The following is an 18406-nucleotide window of genomic DNA, read 5'->3' as shown; positions in this document are numbered from 1 at the left end:
GGGGAGTGATGGAGGGAGAGAGAGTGGGTGTGAGAAGTGGGTGGTGAGCTGGAGGAACTGAAAGATGACCAGGCTGGCTGGAGTGAAGTAAACAAAGGATCCGGAGCTTGATTCTGTATTGGTTGCTGTTTATATCTGGTTGCTGGGCGAGAGGGATCGGAAGGAGCAACTGTGAGGCCAAAGCCAATCGCCCAGGCCAAGTGGGAGATGCCCGCTCGCTGAGATGAGGGTACAGGTTGGATTTAGGACAGCCCGAGGGAGGAGGTGGTGAAGGATCGCATGCGATCTTTAAGGCGAGTCTTGAAAGAAAGGGCAGGATTGTAATTACCAGAGAGGGGAGGACGGACGCAGTATGGACCAGGGAGAGTAATTGCTTCTCGGGCTTTCTGTCTCCAGCAGTGGCATAGAGAGCCAGTGCCAGCAGCTACCGCTCTCAGCAGAACCAGACTGAAGGAGCCCGTGGAGGTGCCACCCGCGGAAGCATCAGTTCTGGGCTTCTTCATTCATCACCCTCTAGACCAAGAGGGTGCGCACAGCTCCTTGGGAACTCTGCAAGAGCCCCACCTGCCTTTCGGCTTTACTTTCCATTTTCCTTTTCTTTACTTCACTTGAAAGAGCGGAGCTTCAGGAATTCAGAGCGTTAGAGCGGGACAGCGACCCTGGATGCTGTCTTCCGGGTTCGCCTCATTTGAGAGCTTTATGTGCCTGAGACCAGGAAGGTTACTCGACCTGCCTAGGGTCACACAGCGGCAGGCAGCAGTGCGGGGATTCACACTCGAGTCTGTCTGGTTCCACAGCCTGCTTTGCCAGCTGGAAGCACAGCCTCTCCAAATCCAGGTCAACCTCTTGCTCTGATCTGCTAAAGTCTAAAAGCATGTACTTTTAGAAGAAGCTGCTTTAAAGACATCCATAGACAGGAGCAGTGAACTCATGATTACAGGAGCTGGGCAGAAAGTATATGGAGGCAGGCCGGGTGTAAGACATTTGGGAGTGTTGGAGACTGTGGCACGCTCACACAGATTTTAAAATACAACTTCTTGGGCCAAGTGGAGTGCTCTGCTGCTGAGTCCAGCCCACCGCTGGGGTCTTCGAGGCCCCATGCCGCTCTCCTTTGCAAACCCAAAGTTAATGGGCAGGAGGCTGGAGCATTTCGACTCAGTGCAGGGCTCCTGAACGAACAGTTGATCGATTGGCTTTGAAGTGCCCCCCACCCCCCGCCCCGTTACGTTATGTTATGGCCAAGACTTTGTGCTAGCTGCTCACAACTTGAGACTCTCTCTACCCTTTCTTGCTTGCTTCTCTCCTCCCCCTCACGGCTGACACAAGCACTATCCTCACCCCCTGTACTCTTGTATTCCTAAAATTAAAAGTTAGTAACCAGGGGGATAGGAGAGACCCCGAGATGATTTTCCTTCTAAGTAGCCAGAATATCATCATTTCTTTGGGAACGTAAATCGTACCACAAGGTCTCCAGCTCACGGCAGGAAATAGCAAATAAGTAAGTGCCCCCTAACAAGAAATAAGAGACTCTACATGTGGCAAGAACCTTGAGCAGCAAGTGATGATTGGACCCCCGCTCTTACACTGTCATAGAGCCTCATCACTGACAACATGGGCATTTGTCTTCTATTAAACTCTTTCTTTGAAAAATGTCCATCTTTAACATTTTAGCTTCTTTCTCATAGATTCCATGACTTGTTTCCAAGAATTCTTAGTTTTAGGAGAAGGTGGCAGAATTGTTCATACTTCCCCTCTGAGGATCATGAGAGAATAGTTAACATATAAACTACAATTCTTTTTTAAAGCAGACACTGTAAATATTTCAAAGCCTTTGACGTTTGGCAAGTATGAATCTCTGAAGTTCATAAAGTCTTCCCCTAGATGTAGGAGCTTTGACTTTGAGATCAGTGAAAGCTTCTCTCATAGATCTTTATGGGGCAGCTGAACCCAGACTCGGAACATCAGGAGTAGACACAGAGGGGAGAAAGCCCTTTGATCGTCATTAAGGACAACAATCTCCCCTTGAATGCACTGGAAGAATTCACTGGAAGTATCTCATGCTGTGTAAATACGCAGATAGGCTTGGAAAGATCAAAGCAGAGAGAATGGTGCTATCAGTTGGCTTGCTCATGTTTATTTTCCATCATTTTTAAAAACATGTTATGTTAAAGAAAAGTTTCCAAGAGCAAAAGCAAAATCCCCGCACCACCTCCATTGTCTCACCCACATTCTCCAAAAACGGAAGAAAGACAGAGGAAGAAGGACAGCCCTGAGGAACAGACAAAGTATCTACATGACACTCGTTTTGTGAGAGGTTTGGATGGGTAACAACATTCTGTGAAGTGAGATGACAGGGTCGACGTGTTTTTAAGGAGTCCTGGCAAACACAGTCTGGAAAGAATTCTGTTTGCAAACCCCATGTAACAATGCAGCCTTCTTCTGACACGTGCAGTGTGTCAGCTACTACTAACTTCCTGTAATTAATCAAAGAGAAAGAAATTCCCTTCGGTCTTTTGGCTGCATATTGAGTCAGGCATCACGTTACTTTTGTCATTTACTATTTAGCCAATGCCTCGTGGATGAGGATAGCTCACAGTCTTTCAACTTCTGCGCCAGGCACCGCGATAATTCGCCTGGATTGTCTCTCTCGGTATTCACAATCCCATGAAGCAGATACTGTGACTCATATTCTGTTTGAGAGATGAGAAAACTAAGGCACAGAGAGGGTGATCAAGTAGCTTAGGGCTGCTCAGAGAGCAAAGCACAGAACCAAGAACACAACACAGGCAGTTTTGACCCCGGGGTCTGCCCTTTTGGCCCACAAATCACAGTGCTTGGCACAGACTCCACTGCAAGATGGCATGTGCGTCTTGATAGACGAGCCAGTGACAAAGTGTGCTTCCGAGAGAGGGATGGTAAACTGATAAATACATTTTATCTCAGGCGTGTACGTTGCCTGGTCATTTATCAGAATTAGATCCTGCCCTAAGAATTCAGGACACTGGTAAATAATGATACATTTTTTATAACAGAATACCATACAGCCATTTAAAAGAACGAGGTAGAATTTGTATGTGTTGAAATGGAACAATCTCCAAAATATAGTATTAATTAAAAAAAATCAGGATGACAAACTGTGTGTATGGTATGTCCCCATTTATGCTCTTGTGAGCATAGCTTCTTTCTGAAAGAGGACATAAGTTTTTGGATGGGGCTTTTCCTCTGGCCAGGGGGACCAGAGCCCTGGAAACTATAGAGATTTTGGGATTAAAGGAAAACATGCTTTCAGTCCATGCTCATTGGTACAGTTAGAATTTTGTAAACCATGGATGTGTGTTTTAGTTTTAAGAAAGGATTCTGTTCTATTGGAAGAAAATGGCTTCATGTTGGTAAACTTGAACGACTGGTGGTCACTAATCACTCCCATCCATTCTACCCTGATTGGATAGAAGGAACCTTGCCTCCAAGTCAACTTCATCTCGGCTGAAAGCAGTTTCCCCCGCACGGAGTCATACCACCAACAACGAAAACTAGGATGACCTGTGGTAAGACACCAGAACTGGTGTTGCACGCCTGTACCATGGGGAAGGGCAGCAAGAAAGACCTGCTGCCCCTTCCTCACCGCCCCCCACCCCGGGGCGATATTCTGAGGTCTGCAGTTGAGATGGGACCACCTCCTCTTTCTTTCTCCCCACCCCACCACCCCATTTCCTGTCTTCCATGTGTCCCTCCTTCCTTCTTCCCTCCTCTTGAAGAATCTCCCTTGGAAACCATTGTTCAACAAAGAAGCTATTACCTTAACTTCTGTTTTCCCTCACAGATTTCAATAGCTTTCCAGAGCAACACTGACACTGACAAGTACAATTATTCCACAAGGTTTGGGGAACTAAGCATCACGGAAGATAGCAAAATGGTATATTTCCTAATCAGAACTCGCCCTGGGACCTGCAACTGTATTCAATTGCTTGCCTTTCATGTGTCATGCCTAATGTGGTGAGAGAGTTCGTTGGTGGTATCGTGGAGCTTGAGACGGCTCTGCTTCAAGAATCTGCATTTTAGTCTCGGAAATATTTAGGCTTTTTTTTTTTTTTAATGAGGTGACAGCTGAGTAATTTCTTGCTTCATCCTATGACATGAAGAAGAGTTGTTTCTCTTGGAGCTGGTTTTTAGAGACTTAGCAAAGTGGGTAAAGGAGAGACGCTGAAGGAAAGCTGCTGTTGTCTGCCAGAGAGCCCGGGGGAATCGGCAAGCTTCGGCTCCAGCAGCCTCTGAAAAAGTGGACGAGCTCTCCAGTGAAAGGCTCCAGAATGTGGACAAAGTGACCCCAAGTCATCTAACTGGAAGTGAGACACCGAAATACCTTTTTTCCCCAATTACCTTTATGTTTAGAGTAACACTTAAGCTTAAAAAGAAAATTAACCGAGGGGCACCTGGGTGCCTCCAGTCAGTTAAGCGACTGCCTTCGGCTCAGGTCATGATCCCAGGGTCCTGGGATGGAGTCCCGCATCCAGGGAGCCTGCTTCTCCCTCTGCCCCTCCCCCTGCTTGTGCTCGCTCTCTCTCTCTCTCTCTGATGAGTAAATAAATAAACTCTTTAAAAAAAAATAACAGAGTAGAATATAGCTTTTTAAACAAAATATAAATTCTCCCTTTTTGGTTTCAAAGCCAAAAATGGGCCATAGAGCAACTTTCAGTTACTTCCACTGGTGTGATAGCTATTTGAGGAGCATCACCACCTGCTCCCCTAACTTAGGGGAAAAATTTGAAATAACAAGTAACAGACCCTTTAACATGGTTAATTTAGAGTCCCAAACAGTTTGAATAGTTGCAAGAAATGGATGCCAGCAGAGAAAAACTCAGATACTCACATTCACCTTCATCTTGATCCTTTAAAGAAAGTATTTTTAAAGGTGATTATTCCATATCCTGGAAAACACCGACAGAAATCGCTTGGGAAGGGAAGTTCTTCGGTGGCAGTTAGTGCGGGAATGCTGAGAGGTGTGGGTCTCAAACATTTGTGCGTGAACAGTGTGCTCTTCCTGCAGCTGTTCTCGCCAGCAGATCTGGGCTGAGCCCAACAGCCCCGGGCAAGGATGGGGCTGGCCACACCATGCATTCCCTCCATCTGCCTCCTGCTTCCCCCCTACCCCCATCCGTCTGGGTGCCAATAGCCATTGTGGTGGGAATAACCCTTGTGAACTTGGAAATGAGAAGCTATGTGAGAAAAAAAGAACAACTTAAGTCAAAGAGTGATTCCTTGTCTTCCTAACACCTGTAAAAATGGCCCTGGATGACGGCATCATCTATGAAAAAGCACAAACGTGAAGTGATTTCTCCACTGTAACATTGACCTCTGATCCCTCCAGCTTTCAATTCTTCCTGATGGTTCAGATGAAAAAGCCCCTCATCACAGGACTTCCGTAGCTGCAGAAGGCCCTGTCCACCGATGAGACTTTGAGGAAGTGACTGGCTAGAAAAAAATTCCAAAGCTGCCCAATGGAAGTGAAGTATTTTCTTCCCTGAGGCCTGAATTCTGTGGTTTCCCAATAGGTTTGGGTCTTGACCAGATCCACTTGTTTAATCTACTTCCCCTATTCATGGGAACCTTGCTAGAATGTACTTTTCGTGCTTCATTGATTGGGCAATTATATATTAAGCACCTACTGTATGTCTGACAACGTGGGCTAGAAGCGGGGGGGTGGGAGTGGAGCAAGCAGCACTAGGTCCCCTTGATCTAGGATCTCAGGATTGAAATGATGCAACAAGAAATCAGGTCTTCTAGTAATTGATTTTTAAGATACGGCCCAAGACGGGCCCTGTTATACGAAACTGTGTCCTTCAGCCCGTAGAGCCCTAGAGATCCAGCAGCTCCATGCCTTGCCATTCCCCCTCCAGCACCTCCATGTTCACTCTTGGCTAGCCTCGTCCTTGGGTTATTGATTAAGATACCTCTTTGGAAAAAAGAGAAGTTGGAAGCAACTTCTGGAAGCTTCCTTTCCTCTCTTCCTTCTTTCTTTCTCTCTTTTTTTGAAGGGAAGAGAAGAGGAAAGGCAGGGGGGATACAAGAAGGTGTTCTGTGTGATTGTACCACCTCCGACGAGGACACTTTATCTAAGACTGTGCTTCTTCAACTCCGTATGTCTATTAATGGCTTTCTGTCATAGCTATGTGCCGTCGGTACTTTTTTTTACTTAAAGTAAAAAGTTAAATGAAACCAATTAAAAACAACTCTCCCTAAGCAACGTTACCTATAAAATTACATTTGATGAGCAGTTTTAATTTTTTCTAATGCACATGACAATACATAACTGACGTTAGAAAAATGTTCTAGTCATGGCCCGCGTCTCAGATCGTCTTGGATGCCAGCAGTCAAGGCCCCTGCAGGGTGTGATTTTTTTCCATCTGGTTGATCAGGAAGAATGCAAAGCTGGCCCAAGCCATTTAACAGATCACAGAAAAATAAGGGAAGGTTCATGCCTGTTCACCAAATTCTCCATCCCCCAGGGTCATTTCTAGGGGTGTTAGGAAAGCAAGGAGCCACCCTGTTATTTAAGCTCTTGGTCTCCCCCTCTGTGGGTGCGAATTTATTCCAGTCCCTGGGCTTATTCATTTTGTTGTCAATAACGGGCTACAGATAGACCCACTGCAAGTCTTACTTGGGAGACCACAAGGAAGTTGGGACGGGTGTGTGTCACTGGCTGTGTTGATCTCAGGATGCTCATTGATCGCCTCGCTTTGGGCAACATCATGTAGGAAACAAGCAACTTGAAGTACTCGCTGTCTATAACCAACTCTAGTGCCCTTTCAACCTCGGGGCAAGTTTACACTCTGAACCCGAAGCCAACATCCCACAAAGCCCCTTTTTACTTTCTGTTAACCAGAGGGCAAACATCTCCAAGGGAGAAAGACCCTACTGCTTTCTCGTCTCATTTCTCCTGTTTTCTTGTCCCCAGACGACAGACTGCCAGTAAGAGATGCATAGCAAAAGCTGCTTTTGATTCTACGGAGAAGCAACACTTTAAAGAAAAAGAACAATACTGTACATCCAGTAACTTCGAAGCTCACGGAGACATTCTCTCTGGAGTGGGGGGCCACACGGGGAGCCAAGAAGTGCCCGTGGGTAACTTTTCAGTGGTTTCCGTGTTTTCTCGAGAGGGGTTTGCAGAGACGGCAAAGCCTTGGCACAGGACCCTGAGATGCTGTCCCAGGCACAGGACACACTGCCTTCTTGACATTACCTCTGTTCCCATGGTGTGGACACAAGCGTCTTCTTCCATTCCCATCCTCAAGTGGCTTAGAGCAATACAGCTGGACACGGTTCCTAAAATATTTATTTCCCCTTTTTGCAAGTCATGTTGGAGTCTCCAGATATCACTTCTCCCCGCCCCCCACCTCTGTCCTTTGAAGTTATTCCCCTCCAGGCACTTGTCATTTCCTCCCTTAGTCATCCTAGTTCCAAAATGACCATGTTCTCTTTCTAGGGCTGCTTCCCCATTCAGCGATCATGCAAGGCCACTTTTCTTTGAATAGTCTGGTAACTCTGGGGGTCGTGAGGCTGTTTTGTATAGCTTTTTTTTTTTTTTTTTATAGTGAGCTCTCTAGCAAATAAAATGAAACAGGAATGATCATATAATGTGATGGACTTTTTATGAACTAAAATGACGGTTTATTATATTGAGGAAGGGGCCGAGACACTTTTGTCCTTGGTGGCATTTAGAACAGTGCGTGGCATAGGGCAGGCACCCAATAGTTATTGAATGAATTAAAGGTATATTGTCTGGAAATAAGGTTGGTAGAAAACAAACATCGGTTTCACAAAAAAGGGGGGTGTATATTGAACACGCAGTTCAATAAAACCTATTTGCACCTTTATTTACTATTCTTTCTGTTCACATCCCCTCATGGTTTCAAATGTCAAAAGTTTTTTTTTCAAAAGGCAGGGCAAGCTATTTTTTTGTCCGTGTCCATTGAGAACAGCATGGCGGCCTCCAAAATGGAAAGAGAGGCCACCTGCCCTTGTCTCCTGACTCATCCCCTGCTTCTGCTCTTCTTGGCCAACAGTCCATTTGTTGCATAGTAGCCTGAGTGATGTCTTAGAAACATAAATCAGACCATGTCGTCTCCTGCTTTAAATAGGCCAGTGGCTTCCTTTGCAGTTAGAATGCACCTCAAAGTTCTTACAGGACCCTGCTTCTCCCTCCAATCTCATTTCTGCCCACTCTCTCTCCTTGTCCCTCTGCCCCAACAATGCTGGCCTTTTTACGGATCTTTCACCATGCTGAATTCCTTCCCCCTGCAGGGTCTTTGCCTTTGCTGTCTCCTCTGCCTGGAATATTTCTGCCATCATCCAGGTCTCCAGAAAGCCCCCTTTCTGTCCATCACCTCTATCAGATCACCTTGTTTTATTTTCTTTATGGTAGTTATCACCAGTTGAAACCATTGTGTCCAGGTACTCATCTACTGACGTTCTGACCCCACTAGAACATCAGCTCTGTGTTGATCATCAGAACCCCAGGACCCAATAACTACATGCCGGGTAGATGGCTAAACAGTGGACAGTGAATTGTATTCTCAAGCTGGCTGTTGGACCTGGACTGTTTTGCTTTGTGAGGCAAGTGAAGGTATGGAGCTGCTGGACAAGGTCACTGGGAGGCTGCAGGTCCTTGTGACCTTGACTTCAGCTGCAAAGGCTCAGATCTAAGGCAACACCTGACCATGGGAGCAGGAAGGGGGCCAGTTCTTGCGAGTCGAGGCTGAGTGGGTCAGGCTGGGGTCAGGGAGGGGTTAGGGACCTTAGAATCAGAGGCGGCTTCGGTTCCCAGGTGTCTGACAACTAGGAAGTCCTGTGTCTGACCTTGGGGCAGGGCGGGGCTGTGTCGCAAGTGTTCCATCCGCACTCTCTGTGACCTTCCACTGATTCACACACACTCAAAGCATTTATCGGGCACCTGCTATGGGCAGGCACTGCTGCAGGCACTGGAGATGCAACACTGAATAGGAAAGCCCAGCTCTGTCCCTTGTGGAGCTGACGCTCCAGAAAGGAAGACAGATGATGAACAAAGGGAGAAACAGTTGGGAGAGATGATTTCAGCTGTTGATAAAGGAAGAGGAGGCGGAAGATGAGAATGACCGGGGAGGGTGTGGCTGGGGAGGTGACTTGGATGGGGCAGTCCAGAAAGGGGTCGAGCAAGCAAGCGAGCGAGTGTGGAAGATGCTTGTGGGGAGGCCCCGTGGGATCCAGCCCCCAAATGGAACATCCCAAGGCAGGGGAAGGGGAGGCAGTGAGGTGGGGGGGGGGGGGGGCGGCTGGCGGGACTGGGTCAGGCTGGCCTTGTCGCCACAGTAAGTTCTCTGTACACATTCCCGCTTGCCATTCCTCAACAAAGACGGAGTTAACATGTCTTGCTTCCCACGTCAGAGGTCCTAAAGGCACAAGGAGAGCCTGCAATTGCTCTCCGCCCACTAATGACATCCCCAGTGCTCTTGCCCAGAAGCACTGAAGCAAGCTCCATCCGGGCAGGCGGCGGATGCATCGCCATCGGGTCTGTCTAGACCAGCCCTGGGAATGTTGGCGATTTTAACTCTACGTCTTTACTGAGACCCTCCTGGAGGGGCCCGAGGACAACTCCACCCAGAATTGGGATGGAAGAGGGCTAAAGGATATTTGCTCTTTACTTGAGGCTGGATCCGAAATGTTAAGGACATCTAAGAACATTTAAATGTGTGTAAAACATAAATATTATTTTTGATCAGTTCTCTGGACATCCACCCTTTAGTAACTAGGGAAAGACGCTTGTTTGAAAACTCCTTTCAGAAAACCAAGTGAGCATACGGCCATATTGACAGAAGAGAGAAAGTACAGGTTGTAGAGAAAATACTGTGAGAAAGTAGGTTTAAAACAGAATCAAGTTGGGGCACCTGGGTGGCTTAGTCATTAAGCGTCTGCCTTCGGCTCAGGTCATGATCCCAGGGTCCTGGGATCGAGCCCCGCATCGGGCTCCCTGCTCAGCGGGAAGCCTGCTTCTCCCTCTCCCACTCCCCCTGCTTGTGTTCCCTCTCTCGCTGTGTCTCTCTCTGTCAAATAAATAAAATCTTAAAAAGAAAAAATAGAACCAAGTTTCAGAAATTCTCAGAAAGTGAAGGAAAACAAATACCATGCTTCTTTGACTCTGTAATTCTCCTTCAATTCTAGCGAGACAAAGATGCCTGTGCCCAAAGATGCCAATTTCAATATCACCTCTCATGGTGTGCACTCACGGGCACACACGTGCAGGCACACGTGCACACTCAGAAGTGAATACAATTTGTAACACATGGGACTCCAACACTAAAGTACACGCAGACTCTATTTTCATAAATAAGGCACTTTTGAAACTACCCAAAATCCCAAACAAGGGTTTACATATAATGAAATCACTTATTCACCCTGTCTTCTAGACCTAACTTTCCAGCATTTCTCGAATGGAGTTGAACATGGAGTCAGCCAGCTACCGTTCAGTAAAAGCCAACAAATGACGTGTTAGACAGACCACTTTGCCACACATGACGAGCTTCTACCTCTTGCAAGTGTACTGCTCCTAGCATTTCCTATCACTAATATCATCATATTTATCTTCCAGTTTCTCTTGGTTTTATACAAGATTTAGGGAAAACCTAATGAAAGTCAGACAGCTACACAAAGGCTGCTGGGCACAGAGGTGAAGACTACCGACATGGAACTGTTGGGTGACAATCAGCAGCACCAGGGGATGGTGTGATGCGCAGTCACTGGTCACCACCCACTGTCCACAGGCCACCTGCAGGGTATGAGAGGTGTTCCGGGGTGCCCCTGATGGACATGAGGGTGCTTCAAAGCCAAATGCACCAAAGCTGAGAACCACTTACATGGTATGACCCCTGACTGCATTGTGTCACCATCTAATAAAAAGCAATTATTTAACAATAATCAAAGAGATCAACTGTGCTAAAATAAATGGAACTCTAATATGTATTGTTAATTGTAAAAGGTGAGAAGCTCAACCGTTGTTCAGTTAGTGCTCCTGTTTGTAGAAAGCCTTTTATTTATTTTCATTTTTTAGATTTTATTTATTTGACAGAGAGAGACACAGCGAGAGAGGGAACACAAGCAGGGGGAGTGGGAGAGGGAGAAGCAGGCTTCCCGCAGAGCAGGGAGCCAGATGCGGGGCTCGATCCCAGGACCCTGGGCTCATGACCTGAGCTGAAGGTAGACGCTTAACGACTGAGCCACCCAGGCGCCCCTTGTAGAAAGCCTTTTAAAAAGTATATTATATCATAGGGGCACCTGGGTGGCTCAGTCTGTTGAGCATCTGCCTTCAGCTCAGGTCATGATCCCAGAGTCCTGGGATTGAGCCCCACGCCCGCTTCTCCCTCTCCCACGCTCCCCCTGCTTGTGTTCCTACTCTTGCTATCTCTCTGTCAAATAAATAAATAAAATAAAACAAAATAAAATAAAAAATAAAATATTAAAAAAAAAGTATATTATATCATATGTGCATTGACAGTTTGTAGGGGACCCAACAAGAGCTGAATTGCCTCTGGGCTAGGAGTTGAAGATGTGAGTTCTTGCCCTCGTACTGCTGTGATGTAGAATGAGTATTAGAAGGATGTTATTAATTCAACGTTAAATTTCCTTGCCTGTGATCATATTGGAGTTGTGTAGAAGAATGTCCTTGCTTTTAGGAGACACATGTTGAGGTGAAGCGTCATTTAGGTGTGAAATGTCATTATGCCTACAATTTGTTTTCAAATGGTTTAACAACAGTAACAACAAAGTGTGCGCACACATGTGTCTAAATATACACAAGTAGATGCAGACAAATGTGACAAAGTGCCAGAAATCAGTGAATCTAGGTAAAGGATATGCTGGGATTAACTGAATTGCTTTTTTCCCCCCAGTTTTCCAATGGTTTAAATTTTTTTCAAAGAAAATAGTTGGGTATAAAATTCTAGGGTAGCTTAGACATTTACATGCAATCCATACAAGAGAGGCTGTCATAGTTTACTCGGTTACATAAATTCCACTGGTGACATCCATTGTTATTATTTTAATATTAAGTAACATATATGTAATTCATATAAAGAAGCTTCCCCTTTAGTAACTGTTTCATTTTTTTCCTGTTCTACTTCACATTTTAAAAAGGCAGAGCAAGAAAATCCTTGAGCTTCATTTTCCTTGTGCCCCAGCTGTTTTTCCTTTAAAGCAACCATTACAACTTTCTAAATAGTGACTCTTTTTTGATTCATGCCACAGACTTGAGCCCCACTCACACACGCCAGTATAAAAGTTCCCGGGAAATGGTGTGCGGAATGCCCCCTGTGGACTCAGCCCACGGGAGGCTGAAGCCAGATCTAGACTCTGCTCTTGGGAAGGAACACAGAATCAACCAGGTCGCCTGGGAGTGACACTAAGTGTCTTCAGGGTCCAGAGAGAAGAGAGGTCAAGGTGGGCTGAGGCCGAGACTCACATCTTGCTCGAGAAGTTTGTTAGAAAGCTAGTGGACCCAAAGGGATGGATGGGTTGTGTCGTGAACCCCAGAAACTGGCTTCTGCTAAGGAAGTCATTTGCATCCATCTCTGAATCAAACTGGCAGTAGCTTTACAACACTTTATCTTTTCCACACTAAACTTACGTTAAACTTTTCCATCTCAAACTCACATGTTACTAGTATTTACCTTTTGACTCCACTAGAAACTTGGAATGAAAATCGGTCACTGTCCTTAACCATAACGGGTTGTTTTGCCCCTGCCCATCCAAACAGCCCCCGTCACTCACCTTGGGCGCACCATCCATGATGCCTGCCCCCTTCATCTTGGTGTGGAACAGCTCCTGTGAGCTCTCCCGCTGGTATCTCCGGCTTCAGAGGAGGATTATGCAATGTCACTGCATGCCTCTGGCTGGTTCTCAGAAATTGAATTCTATGGAGCTATCTGACAACACGGGAAATTGTCAAAACGATTCTCCCAGCAGGCAAACTTCCTGGAAAGCACGATAAGAGGAAAATGAAGGCGCTGATGGAGAGGAGACAAAAATCCAGGCCACACTCACTCCTCGATGCCTGGCATCTCTCTTGGTCTTTAAGTAGAGATTGTTACACGTTTGCTATGTGAAACCACAAAAGAAGAAAAAAACAAAAACACTCTTCCGCTTTATAGGGTGAAGTTCCTACTTTGAAAGCTCAGGGTATGAACGCTCCGCATTCTCGTCCCCATAAACACTGTGAACAACTTCCACCAGACAGACTAAGCTTATTTTTCTGATTAGAGGCCGCTAGGCCAAATTTGTGATCGTGGTCAGTCTCTCTTCCTTCCTGCTTCCTAAACTTGCTCCTAAAACAGCCAGGAGGAAACAAGTCAAGGCAAATGCCCTAAAGGACCTAGTCCCGATGCATCTCTCCTCCAATACACACTGCTCCTTGCTCCGACCCCATGCCCACTTCTGGTCTTGGCTCACAAAACTTCATGATGAACATTTTCTGAGCACTGACTCTGTACCAGGGCTCTGCTGAGCACTTTTCAGTACAATAAATTATCTGTTAAATCTCAATCACCCATCGTCAGAACTTGAAACCACAGCGCTGGCTCATTGCAGTTCAGCATTACTTGCTAGGTTTTTTTACTTTCCCTAAATTCAGACTAAACATTCAGAGAGAACGTACAGGGAAGAAGACTCCTTGTTAGGCACATTCCCAGTTGTATTTCATTTAAACGAACTGGCACGCATTCTTCCGAGGCTGGCTCAGGTTGCATTCCAACAGGTGGTCTCTCCCTGTTGCTACCTTCCTGCCATTATAGCACTCACTGTCTGGTCTGCTGGGTATCCGTCGCAAGTCTGAGCACCAGGAAGGATTTCCTGGTGGGAATAGCTGACTGATTTCTGGCTGAGACAATTCATATTTTAAATTGTTATCATCGCTGGAAGTTAACTTCCGGGGCCAGGTAATTGATGTGTCACAGATGGGAGCAGATGACCGGGAGGGAAAAATGACCCCACAGAATGAGAACACAAGCTGACTTAGCACCAAGTGCCAAGTGGAGATCCACAGAGAGGACGAGAGAGATGGGAGAATGGGGAGTAATTCAGGGAAGGCTTCATGAGGAAGGCGAGATATGAGAAGCAGGGGCAGATGGGTATAGAGGCAGAACTTGTTTCCAGCCGCAACACCATGAATATGCAAAAAAAGAGATGGAATTAGCAAGTTCCATTTAAGGTAACCAAGCCGACTCAGATGGAAGAGCGATGAGTCTTAAGGGCTGGTGTTATGAATGACAGCCTGGACTAGCAGAAGGATTTTAACCTATTGGTTTTTACAGATAGGACAAATCACTGAAGCGGTACTCCTGCAAGGCATAGAGCTAGTAATACTTGTAAGGCGAAGGCCTCTACAAGATGGCAGGTGATTTCCATGTCGTTGAATGTGAATCCAGATTGTTCGGGGGTGTGCCTCTTCCCTCCTGCTTTCTTCTGGCCCTAACCTGCGCCTCTGTTGTGGCGGGTGTGGGTCATCCTGCGTCTCAGATGAGGAAGATGCCGGCACGACTGAGCTAAGCCTGAGGTTCACATTTCCAGGGTGGGATCGATTAACCTCAATTTGATGCTTCCATGTATATTTAGATGTAATTATGTCATGATTTTGTTTTAAAAAGTCCTTATCTCTCAGACATACATACTGAAATTTACAGATAAAGATCTGAGATTTGCTTCAAGATAATTCAAGAGAGGGGGAAAAGACTAGAGGTAAATGTAAAAGATTAGCTATGAGTAGCCAGCTGGGGAGTCTGAGGGATGGCTACATGGAAATTCATTAACCTGTACTGTTGACATTGAATTAAAAAAAACAACAGCTTTATTTATTATTTATTTATTTATTTATTTTAAAAAAACAACAGCTTTATCAAGATAGAATTCATATACCACAAAATTCATCCTTTTAAAGAGCACAGATTCAGTGTTTCTTTGTTTGGGGTGGCTTTTTTTTTTTTTTTTTAGTATATGCAGAGTTGTGCAACCATCAGCACTATCTAATTTGAGAATATTTCATCACCCTAGGAAGAAACCCATACCCATTAGCGGTCACTCATCGCCCTGTTGGCCTCCAACCCCTGGCAACCATTGTTTTTTTATTGTATAATGGACCTTTGCATATATTTGAAAAGAAGTAAAAGGGACGGACAAACTTGTTCAAGGTCACACAGTGATGGGACTGAGCCATCCAGACCCAGGCTCCAGACCCAAGCCTCTCAGAAAAACGCTAGACTTCACGCCAGGTCCAGTCTGGACAGTCCCCACCATCTTGGCAAACTCCTCTGACAGTGATTCCTCCCAATACTGAAGGGCCGACCCTGGAGTTCCAGATACGGGTTAGAATGCTGTAATTTGCATGTGTTCTTATTTATTCACTTCTTTAGGAGAAACAACCTAAATTTAAAAAACAGAATGAAGACACAAAAGTCATAGATTTGGTCCCAAAAGAAAACAGACTCACTCTTACATGGATACTTAGTGTCATATTTTGTGAATGCCGGGCTTGCTTCTCAGTCTGCTATTTGGCCCTGTCATTTTTCTGAATGAAAGCCCTTAGACATTTTGCTGCAATCCATTTGTATTTACTTCTTTAGGCAAATGTGTCCTTCCGTGCACAAATATTGCAAGAGTTTGCTATTCCTGGAAATTGGGTGGCTTTAGTAATATCCTGCTGACTGAAGGTTGAAACAGCTAGAGTTCAAGGGAACCAACTCTGAGACTCTAATAAGGTAATTTCCCCCTTCTCTTTTTTTTCAATAATTTTTTATTGTTATGTTAATCACCATACATTACATCATTAGTTTTTGATGTAGTGTTCCATGGTTCATTGTTTGTGCATAACACCCAGTGCTCCACGCAGAACGTGCCCTCCTTAATACCCATCACCAGGCTAACCCATCCCCCCACCCCCCTCCCCTCTAGAACTCTCAGGTTGTTTCTCAGAGTCCATCGTCTCTCATGGTTCGCCTCCCCCTCCGACTTACTCCCCTTCATTCTTCCCCTCCTGCTATCTTCTTCTTCTTTTTTTCTTAACATATGTTGCATTATTTGTTTCAGAAGTACAGATCTGTGATTCAACAGTCCTACACAATTCACAGCACTCACCATAGCACATACCCTCCCCAATGTCTACCACCCAGCCACCCCATCCCTCCCACCCCCCACCACTCCAGCAACCCTCAGTTTGTTTCCTGAGATTAAGAATTCCTCATATCAGTGAGGTCATATGATACATGTCTTTCTCTGATTGACTTATTTCACTCAGCATAACACCCTCCAGTTCCATCCACGTCATTGCAAATGGCAAGATCTCATTCCTTTTGATGGCTGCATAATATTCCATTGTGTATATATACCACATCTTCTTATCCATTCATCTGTCGATGGACATCTTGGCTCTTTCCACAGTTTGGCTATTGTGGACAGTGCTGCTATAAACATTTTCCCCTCTTCTCTTGACAAACGCTCCCGAGAACAGTATTTTGGATGAATTTTCTCTTCACAGCCTGGAGTATCTGACCACTTCACTTCTATAGCTCCTAATAAATGCACAGGAAGGTAGACTGCTTTTGTAGATGGAAATGTTTTTTGGGATGTTTTATACTGTTTTCATGTGGACTTTGAGCTCTCAAGCTCCTTGAGGGGTGGTCTTCGAAGGCTGGTCACTCAATGCCTGAGTTTTTAAAGTGAAGCTGGACACCAGGTGAAGAACATCCAGAGCATTAAAGGCTTAGCAGGATATGTCAGACTGCATGGCTTTAAAATCATCTAGTAATCTGGCAGCTTTTAACCTCAAGAAGATAACTCAAATGGAGCTCTTTAGGTGAAAGCAGAATTTCATAAATTGTCAACAAATTCACCTAAATTCCCTAATGCATGGATAAAACAGGGAGGACCGGGATTCTAATTGTCAGTGATGACTCTGTTTAATAGCCTAAATTTTGATGCCAAGGTGGAGAGGGAAAAGGAAGCAAGACTTGAGAAACAGGATGCAAAAGAAATGCTGTGGGCATCAAGTAGGCCAAGAGCTGGAGGAGAGGGGCTGAGTGTTAAGAGAAGCTCGAGAAAACCCCAGGGTGGAACATGGCGGCACAGGCAAGGGGTTGCTGTCAGGTGAGCGACCAGGCTGTGAAGAGTAAATTGGCCAAAAACTGAGTGGGAAAGAGGCTTCACAGACTAGAATGCCCACAAAGGGAGTCGGAAGGCCAAGCAGAAAAGCTCCAGAAAAAGGCCAGAAACCTAAGGAATGAAAGTGATAGAAGTGTCAACCATTGGGGCGCCTGGGTGGCTCTGTTGGTTAAGCGTCTGCTTTCAGCTCAGGTCATGATCTCAGGGTCCTGGGATGGAGCCCCGTGTCCAGCTCTCTGCACAGCGGGGAGTCTGTTTCTCCCTCCGTCAAATAAATAAATTAAAAAAAATCTTTTAAAAAATGTCGACTATTTTCTAAAAGGTTTTTGTTGTTCAAATCCCCTTTGTCACTTTTTTAAGTCTCTTGGTCATCGGTCCTGTTTCAGCTCTTCATATTCTATGCACTCACATCTCGTGCATCTGATTAATTCCAAGTCTTCAAGTCTGACTATCCTGTGTAGTTTCTAGTGCTTCTCGCCACAGGGTCAGTTTCCTTACATACTAGATTATGACCCCACGGTTCTCAGAGCTGGGGGTAAAGATGCGTTCTTCCTTCATTTGTGCTGGCTTCTGTCAGACACTCTTAGACTTGCTTTAGATTCTCGGCTCGCTTTTCTCCAAGCCGCAGAGCTAGTGAAAGTGGTTTGTTCCCACCTTATGTGGACTAATAGCTTGTAGATGGGATTGTCAGAGAAGACCCTCCCCCCAAACCTGAGCCAGCACCCGGTCAGGCAGCTATCCTCTCTCCGGGAGGCGGAGTTTTTGTCAAGTTCACCCTTTCAGGGAATGGGGCACTTTCTGGGTTCTGGGCTTTCTTCCTAGGTCTGGACCAAAGCTCCCACCATGTGAGGTCAGAGCTCAGAAATCATTTAGGCTCCAGGGGATTGACAAATGTCCTCGGTGCAACTGGCTGCCCCCGAGCTCCTGATTGTCTGGATTTGTGATTTCTGGTTGTTTTGCCTCTCAAAAATTCCCTGAGGGTTTCTTGCTAACTCAGCTGTTTAGAGATTAAAAATAAAAATAAATTCTATACAGGTGTGTAATGAAAGGGCTCTCAGAGTACCTGGTCCACTGTATATTCAAAAACAGAAGTCTCCCCCTCCCCCAAATCTGTTTCTAGCATGCGGTGTTAAAAAAAAAAAAGTGCCTTACTGATTGAGTGCATGTTGGAGATGATTTTGATTAAGCTCTTTAATCACAGATAAAGAAGCTGTGGCCCTGCAGAGAAGTGGCTTGC

At 45.5% G+C, this 18406-nt stretch overlaps 1 protein-coding gene across 2 annotated transcripts in view; it reads right to left on the bottom strand.

Annotated features, from left to right (window-relative positions):
- CASS4 (Cas scaffold protein family member 4) overlaps positions 1 to 13048 on the bottom strand; it is a 33065-nt gene extending 20017 nt beyond the window's left edge. The window contains exon 1 of one of the 2 annotated variants that reach the window (XM_027622396.2): positions 12793 to 13048. In XM_027622396.2, coding sequence (XP_027478197.2) covers positions 12793 to 12828 — 36 coding nt within the window. In that variant the 5' untranslated portion in view covers positions 12829 to 13048. Of the gene's footprint in view, positions 1 to 7237; positions 7265 to 12792 lie in introns of those variants that run through there. The other variant, XM_027622398.2, reaches the window with a different exon arrangement.
- Positions 13049 to 18406: the final 5358 nt, after the last annotated feature.

Source organism: Zalophus californianus, chromosome 8 (genome assembly GCF_009762305.2).
Source record: "Zalophus californianus isolate mZalCal1 chromosome 8, mZalCal1.pri.v2, whole genome shotgun sequence".
Classification (NCBI taxonomy): domain Eukaryota; kingdom Metazoa; phylum Chordata; class Mammalia; order Carnivora; family Otariidae; genus Zalophus; species Zalophus californianus.
Note: the sequence above shows the minus strand (reverse complement) of the source record. Positions and strands in the feature narration are given on the sequence as shown.